The 15,979-nt window shown below is 42.5% G+C and overlaps 1 protein-coding gene across 1 annotated transcript in view; it reads right to left on the bottom strand.

Annotated features, from left to right (window-relative positions):
* The window catches only part of trpc6b (transient receptor potential cation channel, subfamily C, member 6b), a 136,270-nt gene that overhangs the window by 36,714 nt on the left and 83,577 nt on the right, over positions 1-15,979 (bottom strand). Inside the window, exon 7 of the mRNA XM_052468726.1 lies at positions 11,838-12,102. Coding sequence (XP_052324686.1) covers positions 11,838-12,102 — 265 coding nt within the window. The remainder of the gene's footprint in view (positions 1-11,837; positions 12,103-15,979) is intronic.

Genomic DNA, 15,979 nt, shown 5'->3' with positions numbered 1-15,979 from the left:
CCTGGATCAGAATGTATTATACCTGGATTAGAATGTATTATACCTGGATCAGAATGGGTTATACCTGGATCAGAATGTATTATACCTGGATCAGAATGGGTTATACCTGGATCAGAATGTATTATACCTGGATCAGAATGGGTTATACCTGGATCAGAATGTATTATACCTGGATCAGAATGTATTATACCTGGATCAGAATGGGTTATACCTGGATCAGAATGTATTATACCTGGATCAGAATGTATTATACCTGGATCAGAATGTATTATACCTGGATCAGAATGGGTTATACCTGGATCAGAATGTATTATACCTGGATCAGAATGGGTTATACCTGGATCAGAATGTATTATACCTGGATCAGAATGTATTATAACTGGATCAGAATGTATTATACCTGGATCAGAATGGGTTATACCTGGATCAGAATGTATTATACCTGGATCAGAATGTATTATAACTGGATCAGAATGTATTATACCTGGATCAGAATGGGTTATACCTGGATCAGAATGTGTTATACCTGGATCAGAATGTATTATACCTGGATCAGAATGTGTTATACCTGGATCAGAATGGGTTATACCTGGATCAGAATGTGTTATACCTGGATCAGAATGGGTTATACCTGGATCAGAATGTATTATACCTGGATCAGAATGTATTATACCTGGATCAGAATGTATTATACCTGGATCAGAATGTATTATACCTGGATCAGAATGGGTTATACCTGGATCAGAATGGGTTATACCTGGATCAGAATGTATTATACCTGGATCAGAATGTGTTATACCTGGATCAGAATGGGTTATACCTGGATCAGAATGTATTATACCTGGATCAGAATGTATTATACCTGGATCAGAATGTATTATACCTGGATCAGAATGTATTATACCTGGATCAGAATGGGTTATACCTGGATCAGAATGGGTTATACCTGGATCAGAATGTATTATACCTGTATCAGAATGTATTATACCTGGATCAGAATGTATTATACCTGGATCAGAATGGGTTATACCTGGATCAGAATGGGTTATACCTGGATCAGAATGTATTATACCTGGATCACAATGTGTTATACCTGGATCAGAATGGGTTATACCTGGATCAGAATGTATTATACCTGGATCAGAATGTATTATACCTGGATCAGAATGTATTATACCTGGATCAGAATGTATAATACCTGGATCAGAATGTATTATACCTGGATCAGAATGGGTTATACCTGGATCAGAATGGGTTATACCTGGATCAGAATGGGTTACACCTGGATCAGAATGTATTATACCTGGATCAGAATGTATTATACCTGGATCAGAATGGGTTATACCTGGATCAGAATGGGTTATACCTGGATCAGAATGTATTATACCTGGATCAGAATGTGTTATACCTGGATCAGAATGGGTTATACCTGGATCAGAATGTATTATACCTGGATCAGAATGGGTTATACCTGGATCAGAATGTATTATACCTGGATCAGAATGGGTTATACCTGGATCAGAATGTATTATACCTGGATCAGAATGTATTATACCTGGATCAGAATGTATTATACCTGGATCAGAATGTATTATACCTGGATCAGAATGTATTATACCTGGATCAGAATGTATTATACCTGGATCAGAATGTATTATACCTGGATCAGAATGGGTTATACCTGGATCAGAATGGGTTATACCTGGATCAGAATGTATTATACCTGGATCAGAATGTATTATACCTGGATCAGAATGGGTTATACCTGGATTAGAATGTATTATACCTGGATCAGAATGTATTATAACTGGATCAGAATGTATTATACCTGGATCAGAATGGGTTATACCTGGATCAGAATGTGTTATACCTGGATCAGAATGTATTATACCTGGATCAGAATGTGTTATACCTGGATCAGAATGGGTTATACCTGGATCAGAATGTATTATACCTGGATCAGAATGTATTATACCTGGATCAGAATGTATTATACCTGGATCAGAATGTATTATACCTGGATCAGAATGGGTTATACCTGGATCAGAATGGGTTATACCTGGATCAGAATGTATTATACCTGTATCAGAATGTATTATACCTGGATCAGAATGTATTATACCTGGATCAGAATGGGTTATACCTGGATCAGAATGTATTATACCTGGATCAGAATGTGTTATACCTGGATCAGAATGGGTTATACCTGGATCAGAATGTATTATACCTGGATCAGAATGTATTATACCTGGATCAGAATGTATTATACCTGGATCAGAATGTATTATACCTGGATCAGAATGGGTTATACCTGGATCAGAATGGGTTATACCTGGATCAGAATGTATTATACCTGCATCAGAATGTATTATACCTGGATCAGAATGTATTATACCTGGATCAGAATGTATTATACCTGGATCAGAATGTATTATACCTGGATCAGAATGTATTATACGTGGATCAGAATGTATTATACCTGGATCAGAATGTATTATACCTGGATCAGAATGTATTATACCTGGATCAGAATGGGTTATACCTGGATCAGAATGGGTTATACCTGGATCAGAATGTATTATACCTGGATCAGAATGTATTATACCTGGATCAGAATGTATTATACCTGGATCAGAATGGGTTATACCTGGATTAGAATGTATTATACCTGGATCAGAATGTATTATAACTGGATCAGAATGTATTATACCTGGATCAGAATGGGTTATACCTGGATCAGAATGGGTTATACCTGGATCAGAATGTATTATACCTGGATCAGAATGTATTATACCTGGATCAGAATGGGTTATACCTGGATCAGAATGTATTATACCTGGATCAGAATGTATTATACCTGGATCAGAATGTATTATACCTGGATCAGAATGTATTATACCTGGATCAGAATAGGTTATACCTGGATCAGAATGTGTTATACCTGGATCAGAATGTATTATACCTGGATCAGAATGGGTTATACCTGGATCAGAATGGGTTATACCTGGATCAGAATGTATTATACCTGGATCAGAATGTATTATACCTGGATCAGAATGTATTATACCTGGATCAGAATGTATTATACCTGGATCAGAATGGGTTATACCTGGATCAGAATGGGTTATACCTGGATCAGAATGTATTATACCTGTATCAGAATGTATTATACCTGGATCAGAATGTATTATACCTGGATCAGAATGGGTTATACCTGGATCAGAATGTGTTATACCTGGTTCAGAATGTATTATACCTGGATCAGAATGTGTTATACCTGGATCAGAATGGGTTATACCTGGATCAGAATGTATTATACCTGGATCAGAATGTATTATACCTGGATCAGAATGTATTATACCTGGATCAGAATGGGTTATACCTGGATCAGAATGTAATATACCTGGATCAGAATGTGTTATACCTGGATCAGAATGTGTTATACCTGGATCAGAATGGGTTATACCTGGATCAGAATGGGTTATACCTGGATCAGAATGTATTATACCTGGATCAGAATGGGTTATACCTGGATCAGAATGGGTTATACCTGGATCAGAATGGGTTATACCCGGATTAGAATGTGTTATACCTGGATCAGAATGTAATATAAGCTGGATGCATAAGTGAACTGTTAACAAAAGATATGACTATGTATCAAACAAAGCAGAATACTTCCAGACTTGGAATCCATCTGTAGACAAATACACAGCATATATTGATTAGATCAGTATTCAATCCCCTGAATCAAAACAAATCAGAACTACTTTTAACAGCTGGGAGTTGATCTGAGTCTCCAAGAGACTTCCACTCCTGGATTGTGCAACATTTGCCCATTATTCTTTAAAAAAAACATTCAAGCTGTGTCAAAATGATTGCTGATCATTGATAGACAACCATTGTCCGGTCTTGCCATAGATTTTCAAGTAGGTTTAAGTCAAAATTGTAACTCGGCCACTCATGAACATTCACTGTCGACATGGTAGGCAGTGTAGATTTGGCCTTGTGTTTTAGGTTATTGTCCTGCTGAAAGGTGAATTAATCTCCAAGTGTCTAGTGGAAAGCAGACTGAACCAGGTTTCCCTCTAGGATTTTGCCTGTCCTTAGCTCCATTGCATTTCTTTTTTTATCCTGAAAAAGTCCCCAGTCCTTAAATATTACAAGCATTCCTATAACATGATGCAGCCACCACTATGCTTGAAAATATGGAGAGCGTGTGTTGTATTGGATTTGCCCCAAACATAACAATTTGTATTCAGTTAATTCTTTTACCACATTTTTGCAGTATTACTTTAGTGCCTTATTGCAAACAGAATGCATGTTTTGGATAACTTTATTCTGTAAAGGTTTCCTTCATTTCACTCTGTCATTTAGGTTAATATTGTGAAGTAACTACAATGTTGTTGATCCATCCTCAGTTTTCTCCCATCACAGCCATTAAACTCTGTTACTGTTCTAACGTCACCATTGACCTCATGGTGGAATCCCTAAGCGGTTTCCTTCCTCTCCGGCAACTGAGTTAGGAGGGATGCCTGTATGTTTCTATTGACTGGGTGTATTGATACACCATCTAAAGTGTTATTAATAACTTCACCACGATCAAGGGGATATGTAATATCTGCTTTTTATTTACCCATCTATCTGCCCTTTTTAATTCCAATTTGGCATTATGGGGTACTGTGTGTAGGTTAGACAAAAATATAAATGTAATACATTTCTCAGGCTGTTAACAATACAAAATGTGGAAAAAGTCCAGGAGTGTGAATACTTTCTGAAGGCACTGTACAGTATGTATCCCATTTCAGTGCTATATATGTATCCCATTTCAGTGCTGTATATGTATCCCATTTCAGTGCTGTATATGTATCCCATTTCAGTGCTATATATGTATCCCATTTCAGTGCTATATATGTATCCCATTTCAGTGCTATATATGTATCCCATTTCAGTGCTGTATATGTATCCCATTTCAGTGCTATATATGTATCCCATTTCAGTGCTATATATGTATCCCATTTCAGTGCTATATATGTATCCCATTTCAGTGCTATATATGTATCCCATTTCAGTGCTGTATATGTATCCCATTTCAGTGCTGTATATGTATCCCATTTCAGTGCTGTATATGTATCCCATTTCAGTGCTATATATGTATCCCATTTCAGTGCTATATATGTATCCCATTTCAGTGCTGTATATGTATCCCATTTCAGTGCTATATATGTATCCCATTTCAGTGCTATATATGTATCCCATTTCAGTGCTGTATATGTATCCCATTTCAGTGCTGTATATGTATCCCATTTCAGTGCTGTATATGTATCCCATTTCAGTGCTATATATGTATCCCATTTCAGTACTATATATGTATCCCATTTCAGTGCTATATATGTATCCCATTTCAGTGCTATATATGTATCCCATTTCAGTGCTATATATGTATCCCATTTCAGTGCTATATATGTATCCCATTTCAGTGCTGTATATGTATCCCATTTCAGTGCTGTATATGTATCCCATTTCAGTGCTGTATATGTATCCCATTTCAGTGCTATATATGTATCCCATTTCAGTGCTATATATGTATCCCATTTCAGTGCTATATATGTATGCCATTTCAGTGCTATATATGTATCCCATTTCAGTGCTGTATATGTATCCCATTTCAGTGCTGTATATGTATCCCATTTCAGTGCTGTATATGTATCCCATTTCAGTGCTATATATGTATCCCATTTCAGTGCTATATATGTATCCCATTTCAGTGCTATATATGTATGCCATTTCAGTGCTATATATGTATCCCATTTCAGTGCTGTATATGTATCCCATTTCAGTGCTGTATATGTATCCCATTTCAGTGCTGTATATGTATCCCATTTCAGTGCTATATATGTATCCCATTTCAGTGCTATATATGTATCCCATTTCAGTGCTATATATGTATCCCATTTCAGTGCTGTATATGTATCCCATTTCAGTGCTATATATGTATCCCATTTCAGTGCTGTATATGTATCCCATTTCAGTGCTATATATGTATCCCATTTCAGTGCTATATATGTATCCCATTTCAGTGCTATATATGTATCCCATTTCAGTGCTGTATATGTATCCCATTTCAGTGCTGTATATGTATCCCATTTCAGTGCTGTATATGTATCCCATTTCAGTGCTATATATGTATCCCATTTCAGTGCTATATATGTATCCCATTTCAGTGCTGTATATGTATCCCAATTCAGTGCTATATATGTATCCCATTTCAGTGCTGTACCCCTGGCTATCTGTAAATTATGTCTGAGTGTTGGAGTGAGCCCCTGGCTATCTGTAAATGATGTCTGAGTGTTGGAGTGTTCCCCTGGCTATCTGTAAATGATGTTGGAGTGTTCCCTGGCTATCTGTAAATCATGTCTGAGTGTTGGAGTGAGCCCCTGGCTATCTGTAAATGATGTCTGAGTGTTGGAGTGTTCCCCTGGCTATCTGTAAATGATGTCTGAGTGTTGGAGTGTTCCCCTGGCTATCTGTAAATGATGTCTGAGTGTTGGAGTGTTCCCCTGGCTATCTGTAAATGATGTCTGAGTGTTGGAGTGGGCCCCTGGCTATCTGTAAATGATGTCTGAGTGTTGGAGTGTACCCCTGGCTATCTGTAAATGATGTCTGAGTGTTGGAGTGTACCCCTGGCTATCTGTAAATGATGTCTAAGTGTTGGAGTGGGCCCCTGGCTATCTGTAAATGATGTCTGAGTGTTGGAGTGTTCCCCTGGCTATCTGTAAATGATGTCTGAGTGTTGGAGTGTTCCCCTGGCTATCTGTAAATGATGTCTGAGTGTTGGAGTGTTCCCCTGGCTATCTGTAAATGATGTCTGAGTGTTGGAGTTTACCCCTAGCTATCTGTAAATGATGTCTGAGTGTTGGAGTGTACCCCTGGCTATCTGTAAATGATGTCTGAGTGTTGGAGTGTACCCCTGGCTATCTGTAAATGATGTCTGAGTGTTGGAGTGTTCGCCTGGCTATCTGTAAATGATGTCTGAGTGTTGGAGTGTTCCCCTGGCTATCTGTAAATGATGTCTGAGTGTTGGAGTGGGCCCCTGGCTATCTGTAAATGATGTCTGAGTGTTGGAGTATTCCCCTGGCTATCTGTAAATGATGTCTGAGTGTTGGAGTGTTCCCCTGGCTATCTGTAAATGATGTCTGAGTGTTGGAGTGTTCCCCTGGCTATCTGTAAATGATGTCTGAGTGTTGGAGTTTACCCCTAGCTATCTGTAAATGATATCTAAGTGATGGAGCGTACCCTGGCTATCTGTAAATGATATCTAAGTGTTGGAGCGTACCCCTGGCTATCTGTAAATGATATCTAAGTGTTGGAGCGTACCCCTGGCTATCTGTAAATGATGTCTGAGTGTTGGAGTGTACCCCTGGCTATCTGTAAATGATGTCTGAGTGTTGGAGTGTACCCCTGGCTATCTGTAAATGATGTCTGAGTGTTGGAGTGTACCCCTGGCTATCTGTAAATGATGTCTGAGTGTTGGAGTGTACCCCTGGCTATCTGTAAATGATGTCTGAGTGTTGGAGTGTACCCCTGGCTATCTGTAAATGATGTCTGAGTGTTGGAGTGTACCCCTGGCTATCTGTAAATGATGTCTGAGTGTTGGAGTGTTCCCCTGGCTATCTGTAAATGATGTCTGAGTGTTGGAGTGTTCCCCTGGCTATCTGTAAATGATGTCTGAGTGTTGGAGTGTTCCCCTGGCTATCTGTAAATGATGTCTGAGTGTTGGAGTGTTCCCCTGGCTATCTGTAAATGATGTCTGAGTGTTGGAGTGTTCCCTGGCTATCTGTAAATGATGTCTGAGTGATGGAGTGTTCCCCTGGCTATCTGTAAATGATGTCTGAGTGATGGAGTGTTCCCTGGCTATCTGTAAATGATGTCTGAGTGTTGGAGTGTTCCCCTGGCTATCTGTAAATGATGTCTGAGTGTTGGAGTGTTCCCCTGGCTATCTGTAAATTATGTCTGAGTGTTGGAGTGTTCCCCTGGCTATCTGTAAATGATGTCTGAGTGTTGGAGTGTTCCCCTGGCTATCTGTAAATGATGTCTGAGTGTTGGAGTGTTCCCCTGGCTATCTGTAAATGATGTCTGAGTGTTGGAGTGTTCCCCTGGCTATCTGTAAATGATGTCTGAGTGTTGGAGTTTACCCCTAGCTATCTGTAAATGATGTCTGAGTGTTGGAGTGTACCCCTGGCTATCTGTAAATGATGTCTGAGTGTTGGAGTGTACCCCTGGCTATCTGTAAATGATGTCTGAGTGTTGGAGTGTTCGCCTGGCTATCTGTAAATGATGTCTGAGTGTTGGAGTGTACCCCTGGCTATCTGTAAATGATGTCTGAGTGTTGGAGTGTACCCCTGGCTATCTGTAAACGATGTCTGAGTGTTGGAGTGTTCCCCTGGCTATCTGTAAATGATGTCTGAGTGTTGGAGTGTTCCCCTGGCTATCTGTAAATGATGTCTGAGTGTTGGAGTGTTCCCCTGGCTATCTGTACATGATGTCTGAGTGTTGGAGTGTGCCCCTGGCTATCTGTACATGATGTCTGAGTGTTGGAGTGTGCCCCTGGCTATCTGTAAATGATGTCTGAGTGATGGAGTGTTCCCCTGGCTATCTGTACATTATGTCTGGGTGATGGAGTGTTCCCCTGGCTATCTGTAAATGATGTCTGAGTGATGGAGTGTTCCCCTGGCTATCTGTAAATGATGTCTGGGTGATGGCGTGTGCCCCTGGCTATCTGTACATTATGTCTGGGTGTTGGAGTGTGCCCCTGGCTATCTGTAAATGATGTCTGAGTGTTGGAGTGTTCCCTGGCTATCTGTAAACGATGTCTGAGTGATGGAGTGTTCCCCTGGCTATCTGTAAATGTTGTCTGAGTGTTGGAGTGTACCCCTGGCTATCTGTAAACGATGTCTGAGTGTTGGAGTGTTCCCTGGCTATCTGTAAATGATGTCTGAGTGTTGGAGTGTTCCCTGGCTATCTGTAAATGATGTCTGAGTGATGGAGTGTTCCCTGGCTATCTGTAAATGATGTCTGAGTGTTGGAGTGTTCCCCTGGCTATCTGTAAATGATGTCTAAGTGATGGAGTGGGCCCCTGGCTATCTGTAAATGATGTCTAAGTGATGGAGTGTTCCCTGGCTATCTGTAAATGATGTCTGAGTGATGGAGTGTTCCCCTGGCTATCTGTAAATGATGTCTGAGTGTTGGAGTGTTCCCCTGGCTATCTGTAAATGATGTCTGAGTGATGGAGTGTTCCCCTGGCTATCTGTAAATGATGTCTGAGTGATGGAGTGTTCCCCTGGCTATCTGTAAATGATGTCTGAGTGATGGAGTGTTCCCTGGCTATCTGTAAATTATGTCTGAGTGATGGAGTGTTCCCTGGCTATCTGTAAATGATGTCTGAGTGTTGGAGTGTTCCCTGGCTATCTGTAAATTATGTCTGAGTGATGGAGTGTTCCCCTGGCTATCTGTAAATGATGTCTGAGTGTTGGAGTGTTCCCCTGGCTATCTGTAAACGATGTCTGAGTGATGGAGTGTTCCCCTGGCTATCTGTAAATGTTGTCTGAGTGTTGGAGTGTACCCCTGGCTATCTGTAAACGATGTCTGAGTGTTGGAGTGTTCCCCTGGCTATCTGTAAATGATGTCTGAGTGTTGGAGTGTTCCCCTGGCTATCTGTAAATGATGTCTGAGTGATGGAGTGTTCCCTGGCTATCTGTAAATGATGTCTGAGTGTTGGAGTGTTCCCTGGCTATCTGTAAATGATGTCTAAGTGATGGAGTGGGCCCCTGGCTATCTGTAAATGATGTCTAAGTGATGGAGTGTTCCCCTGGCTATCTGTAAATGATGTCTGAGTGATGGAGTGTTCCCTGGCTATCTGTAAATGATGTCTGAGTGTTGGAGTGTTCCCTGGCTATCTGTAAATGATGTCTGAGTGATGGAGTGTTCCCCTGGCTATCTGTAAATGATGTCTGAGTGATGGAGTGTTCCCTGGCTATCTGTAAATGATGTCTGAGTGATGGAGTGTTCCCCTGGCTATCTGTAAATGATGTCTGAGTGATGGAGTGTTCCCCTGGCTATCTGTAAATGATGTCTGAGTGTTGGAGTGTTCCCCTGGCTATCTGTAAATGATGTCTGAGTGTTGGAGTGTTCCCCTGGCTATCTGTAAATGATGTCTGAGTGATGGAGTGTTCCCCTGGCTATCTGTAAATGATGTCTGAGTGTTGGAGTGTTCCCCTGGCTATCTGTAAATGATGTCTAAGTGATGGAGTGGGCCCCTGGCTATCTGTAAATGATGTCTAAGTGATGGAGTGTTCCCTGGCTATCTGTAAATGATGTCTGAGTGATGGAGTGTTCCCTGGCTATCTGTAAATGATGTCTGAGTGTTGGAGTGTTCCCCTGGCTATCTGTAAATGATGTCTGAGTGTTGGAGTGTACCCCTGGCTATCTGTAAATGATGTCTGAGTGTTGGAGTGTACCCCTGGCTATCTGTAAACGATGTCTGAGTGTTGGAGTGTTCCCCTGGCTGTCAAACAAAGTAATAAAAAAGGAACTTGTGCCATCTGGTTTGCTAAATATAAGAAATGTGATATATAGCATTTACTTTTACTTTGTACTTTTACTCAAGAATGACAATTTAGTACTTTTTCCACCACTGTACATAAGTACATTTAAAATCTGATACTTTTAGACTTTTACTGAAGTAATATTTTCCTGGGTGACTTTCCCTTTTACTGGAGTCATTTCATATTAAAGGTATTTTTTATTTTTTATCAAGTATGACAATTGGGTATTTTTTCCACCTCTGTGTCATACCCAAGAAGACTTGAGGCTGTAGTTCGCTGACAAAGGTGCTTCAAGAAAGTACTGAGTAAAGGGTCTGAATACTTATGTAAATGTCCACTGGCTTCCAGTCGAAGCTCGCATCCGCTACAAGACCATGGTGCTTACCTACGGAGCTGTGAGGGGAACGGCACCTCAGTACCTCCAGGCTCTGATCAGGCCCTACACCCAAACAAGGGCACTGCGTTCATCCACCTCTGGCCTGCTCGCCTCCCTACCACTGAGGAAGTACAGTTCCCGCTCAGCCCAGTCAAATCTGTTCGCTGCTCTGGCCCCCCAATGGTGGAACAAACGACGCCAGAACAGCGGAGTCAATCACCACCTTCCGGAGACACCTGAAACCCCACCTCTTCAAGGAATACCTAGGATAGGGTAAGTAATCCTTCTCACCCCCCCCCCCTAAAAAGATTTAGATGCACTATTGTAAAGTGGCTGTTCCACTGGATGTCATAAGGTGAATGCACCAATTTGTAAGTCGCTCTGGATAAGAGCGTCTGCTAAATGACGTAAATGTAAATGTAAAATGTAAATGATATGAGTTTTTTTTAAATAAATTAACTAAATGTTCTAAAAACCCATTTTTGCTTCGTCATTATGGGGTATTGTGATGTCATTATGGGGTATTGTGACGTCATTATAGAGTATTGTGATGTTATCATGGGGTATCGTGATGTCATTATGGGTATTGTGATGTAATTATGGGGTATTGTGACGTCATTATAGAGTATTGTGATGTCATTATGGGGTGTTGTGATGTTATTATGGGGTATTGTGACGTCATTATGGGGTATTGTGATGTTATTATGAGGTATTGTGTGTAGATTGATGAGGGGAAAAAACTATTTAATCCATTTTAGAATAAGGCTGTAACGTAATAAAATGTGGTAAAAGTCAAGGGGTCTGAATACTTTCCGACAGCACTGTATGTATCCCATTTCCTCCATAATTACATAACTCACGTGGTGAAGGCGTCGTTCTGCTTGGCTCCCAGGTAGTATGAGTAGAGATTGAACATTCCAAACATGAAGGCCACAAAAACCATGATGAAGATCACCATGAACTTGAAGATATCTTTCACCGTGCGTCCCAGAGATATCTGCAGGGGCCCGAAACTCTCATTGGCTGGGAGGATGTAGGCGATGCGAGAGAAGCTCAGTACCACAGCGATGGAATACAGACCCTCTGAGATGATCTGGGGGTCCGAGGGAACCCAGTTATTACGGGCTAGAGAGAGACATAGAGAGAAAGAAAGAGAGATACAGAGATTGCTTTATCATTCAGAACTTTTTCCATGGAGATGAGAAGTATGGCTCAATCGCATGTTCAGGTAGACTGATCCCACTGTGTCCATCACAGTGAAGGGAGGGAGGTTCCCACACTGTTGTTCTGAAATAGCCCTGTAGCAGAGGAGGCTCACAGAGGTCAAAGACAGAACACTGACAATCACAGAGGGGCCAAAATACTGTAATCACTCTAACATATGTGACACCAGGAAATAGATATTTAACATACAGTTGAAGTCGGAAGTTTACATACACTTAGGTTAGAGTCGTTAAAACTCGTTATTTAACCATTCCACAAATTTCTTGTTAACAAACTATAGTTTCGGCAAGTCGGTAGGACATCTACTGTGTGCATGACACAAGTTCTTTTTCCAACAATTGTTTACAGACAGATTATTTCACTTATAATTCACTGTATCACAATTCCAGTGGGTTAGACGTTTACATACACTAAATTGACTGTGCCTTTAAACAGCTTGGAAAATTCCAGAAATTATGTCATGGCTTTAGAAGCTTCTTATAGGCTAATTGACATAATTTGAGTCAATTGGAGGTGTACCTGTGGATGTATTTCAAGGCCTACCTTCAAACTCAGTGCCTCTTTGCTTGACATCATGGGAAAATCAAAAGTAATCAGCCAAGACCTCAGAAAAACAATTGTAGACCTCCACAAGTCTGGATCATCCTTGGGAGCACTTTCCAAAATCCTGAAGGCTACCACATTCATCTGTACAAACAATAGTACGCAAGTATAAACACCATGGGACCACGCAGTCATCATACCGCTCAGGAAGGAGATGTGTTCTGTCTCCTAGAGATGAATGTACTTTGGTGCGAAAAGTGTAAATCAATCCCAGAACAACAGAAAAGGACCTTGTGGAGATGCTGGAGGAAACAGGTACAGAAGTATCTATATCCACAGTAAAACGAGTCCTATATCGACATAACCTGAAAGGCCACTCAGCAAGGAAGAAGCCACTGCTCCAAATCCGCCATAACAAAGCCAGACTACGGTTTGCAACTGCACATGGGGACAAAGATCGTATTTTTTGGAGAAATGTCCTCTGGTCTGATGAAACAAAAATAGAACTGTTTGGCCATAATGACCATCGCTATGTTTGGAGGAAAAAGGGGGAGGCTTACAAGCCGAAGAACACCATCCCGACCATGAAGCACAAGGGTGGCAACATCATGGTGTGGGGGTGCTTTGCTGCAGGAGGGACTGGTGCACTTCATTAAATAGATGGCATCATGAGGGTGGAAAATTATGCGGATATACTGAAGCAACATCTCAAGACATCAGTCAGGAAGTTAAAGCTTGGTCGCAAATGGTTCTTCCAAATGGACAATGACTGCAAGCACACTTTCAAAGTTGTGGCAAAATGTGATGAAATAAATAAAAGCTTAAATAAATCATTCTCTCTACTATTATTCTGACATTTCACATCGTTAAAAAAAAGTGGTGATCCTAACTGACCTAATTGTTACCAGGATTAAATGTCAGGAATTATGAAAAACGGAGTTTAAATTTATTTGGCTAAGGTGTATGTAAATGTCCCAACTTCAACTGTATACACTATGTCTACTTGGATGGGGTCTCGGCAAACGGAGCACGAGCAGTAGCGTGCAGCATTTTCCTTTTCATTGGTCATGAAGTGACCGATAACTCTGGCACCTGATATGTTCTGCAGCTATTGTCTGGGCAAAGGTGCCTTTTGAATGTATTCTACTGTCATGAATAACATGCACTGTGATATGTTTAGCTTGGGTGCCGGTTTCTTTCCGTTTGGCTTGACAATGAGCAATGGAGTTGGCAAGAGCACAATTTGATCAGGGGCCAGGCTAGCTGGCAACAAACGGATCAGGGACCAGGCTAGCTGGCAACAAACGGATCAGAGACCAGGCTAGCTGGCAACAAATGGATCAGGGACCAGGCTAGCTGGCAACAAACGGATCAGGGACCAGGCTAGCTGGCAACAAACGGATCATGGACCAGGCTAGCTGGCAACAAACGGATCAGGGACCAGGCTAGCTGGCAACAAACGGATCAGGGACCAGGCTAGCTGGCAACAAACGGATCAGGGATCAGGCTAGCTGGCAACAAACGGATCAGGGACCAGGCTAGCTGGCAACAAACGGATCAGGGACCAGGCTAGCTGGCAACAAACGGATCAGGGACCAGGCTAGCTGGCAACAAACGGATCAGGGACCAGGCTAGCTGGCAACAAACGGATCAGGGATCAGGCTAGCTGGCAACAAACGGATCAGGGACCAGGCTAGCTGGCAACAAACGGATCAGGGACCAGGCTAGCTGGCAACAAACGGATCAGGGACCAGGCTAGCTGGCTACAAACGGATCAGGGACCAGGCTAGCTGGCCACAAACGGATCAGGGACCAGGATAGCTGGCAACAAACGGATCAGGGACCAAGATAGCTGGCAACAAACGGATCAGGGACCAGGATAGCTGGCCACAAACGGATCAGGGACCAGGCTAGCTGGCTACAAACGGATCAGGGACCAGGCTAGCTGGCCACAAACGGATCAGGGACCAGGATAGCTGGCAACAAACGGATCAGGGACCAAGATAGCTGGCAACAAACGGATCAGGGATCAGTCTAGCTGGCAACAAACGGATCAGGGACCAGGCTACCTGGCAACAAACAGATCAGGGACCAGGATAGCTGGCAACAAACGGATCAGGGACCAGGCTACCTGGCAACAAACAGATCAGGGACCAGGATACCTGGCAACAAACGGATCAGGGATCAGGATAGCTGGCAACAAACGGATCAGGGACCAGGATACCTGGCAACAAACGGATCAGGGATCAGGCTACCTGGCAACAAACAGATCAGGGACCAGGATAGCTGGCAACAAACGGATCAGGGATCAGGCTAGCTGGCAACAAACGGATCAGGGACCAGGATACCTGGCAACAAACGGATCAGGGACCAGGATAGCTGGCAACAAATGGATCAGGGATCAGGATAGCTGGCAACAAACGGATCAGGGACCAGGATACCTGGCAACAAACGGATCAGGGATCAGGATAGCTGGCAACAAACGGATCAGGGACCAGGATACCTGGCAACAAACGGATCAGGGATCAGGCTACCTGGCAACAAACAGATCAGGGACCAGGATAGCTGGCAACAAACGGATCAGGGATCAGGCTAGCTGGCAACAAACAGATCAGGGACCAGGATAGCTGGCAACAAACGGATCAGGGATCAGGCTAGCTGGCAACAAACGGATCAGGGATCAGGCTAGCTGGCAACAAACGGATCAGGGATCAGGATAGCTGGCAACAAATGGATCAGGGACCAGGCTAGCTGGCAACAAACGGATCAGGGACCAGGCTACCTGGCAACAAACGGATCGGGGACCAGGATACCTGGCAACAAACGGATCAGGGATCTGGCTAGCTGGCAACAAACGGATCAGGGATCTGGCTAGCTGGCAACAAACGGATCAGGGATCAGGCTAGCTGGCAACAAACGGATCAGGGACCAGGATACCTGGCAACAAACGGATCAGGGATCAGGCTAGCTGGCAACAAACGGATCAGGGAACAGGCTATGAAATATTACTAATATAAAGCCACCTTGACCAGCCCCCCTAGCAGACCCAGACTGTAGTACTCTGTCTCTGGGGCCAGCTGGAGAACTCTGTCTCTGGGGCCAGCTGGAGAACTCTGTCTCTGGGGCCAGCTGGAGAACTCTGTCTCTGGGGCCAGGGTAATGTTGGACAGGGTTCTGTCTGCACTCACTCAATCTGTAGTACTCTATCTCTGGGACCAGGGTAATGTTGGACAGG

This window comes from Oncorhynchus keta, chromosome 18, assembly GCF_023373465.1.
Source record: "Oncorhynchus keta strain PuntledgeMale-10-30-2019 chromosome 18, Oket_V2, whole genome shotgun sequence".
Taxonomy (NCBI): domain Eukaryota; kingdom Metazoa; phylum Chordata; class Actinopteri; order Salmoniformes; family Salmonidae; genus Oncorhynchus; species Oncorhynchus keta.
Note: the sequence above shows the minus strand (reverse complement) of the source record. Positions and strands in the feature narration are given on the sequence as shown.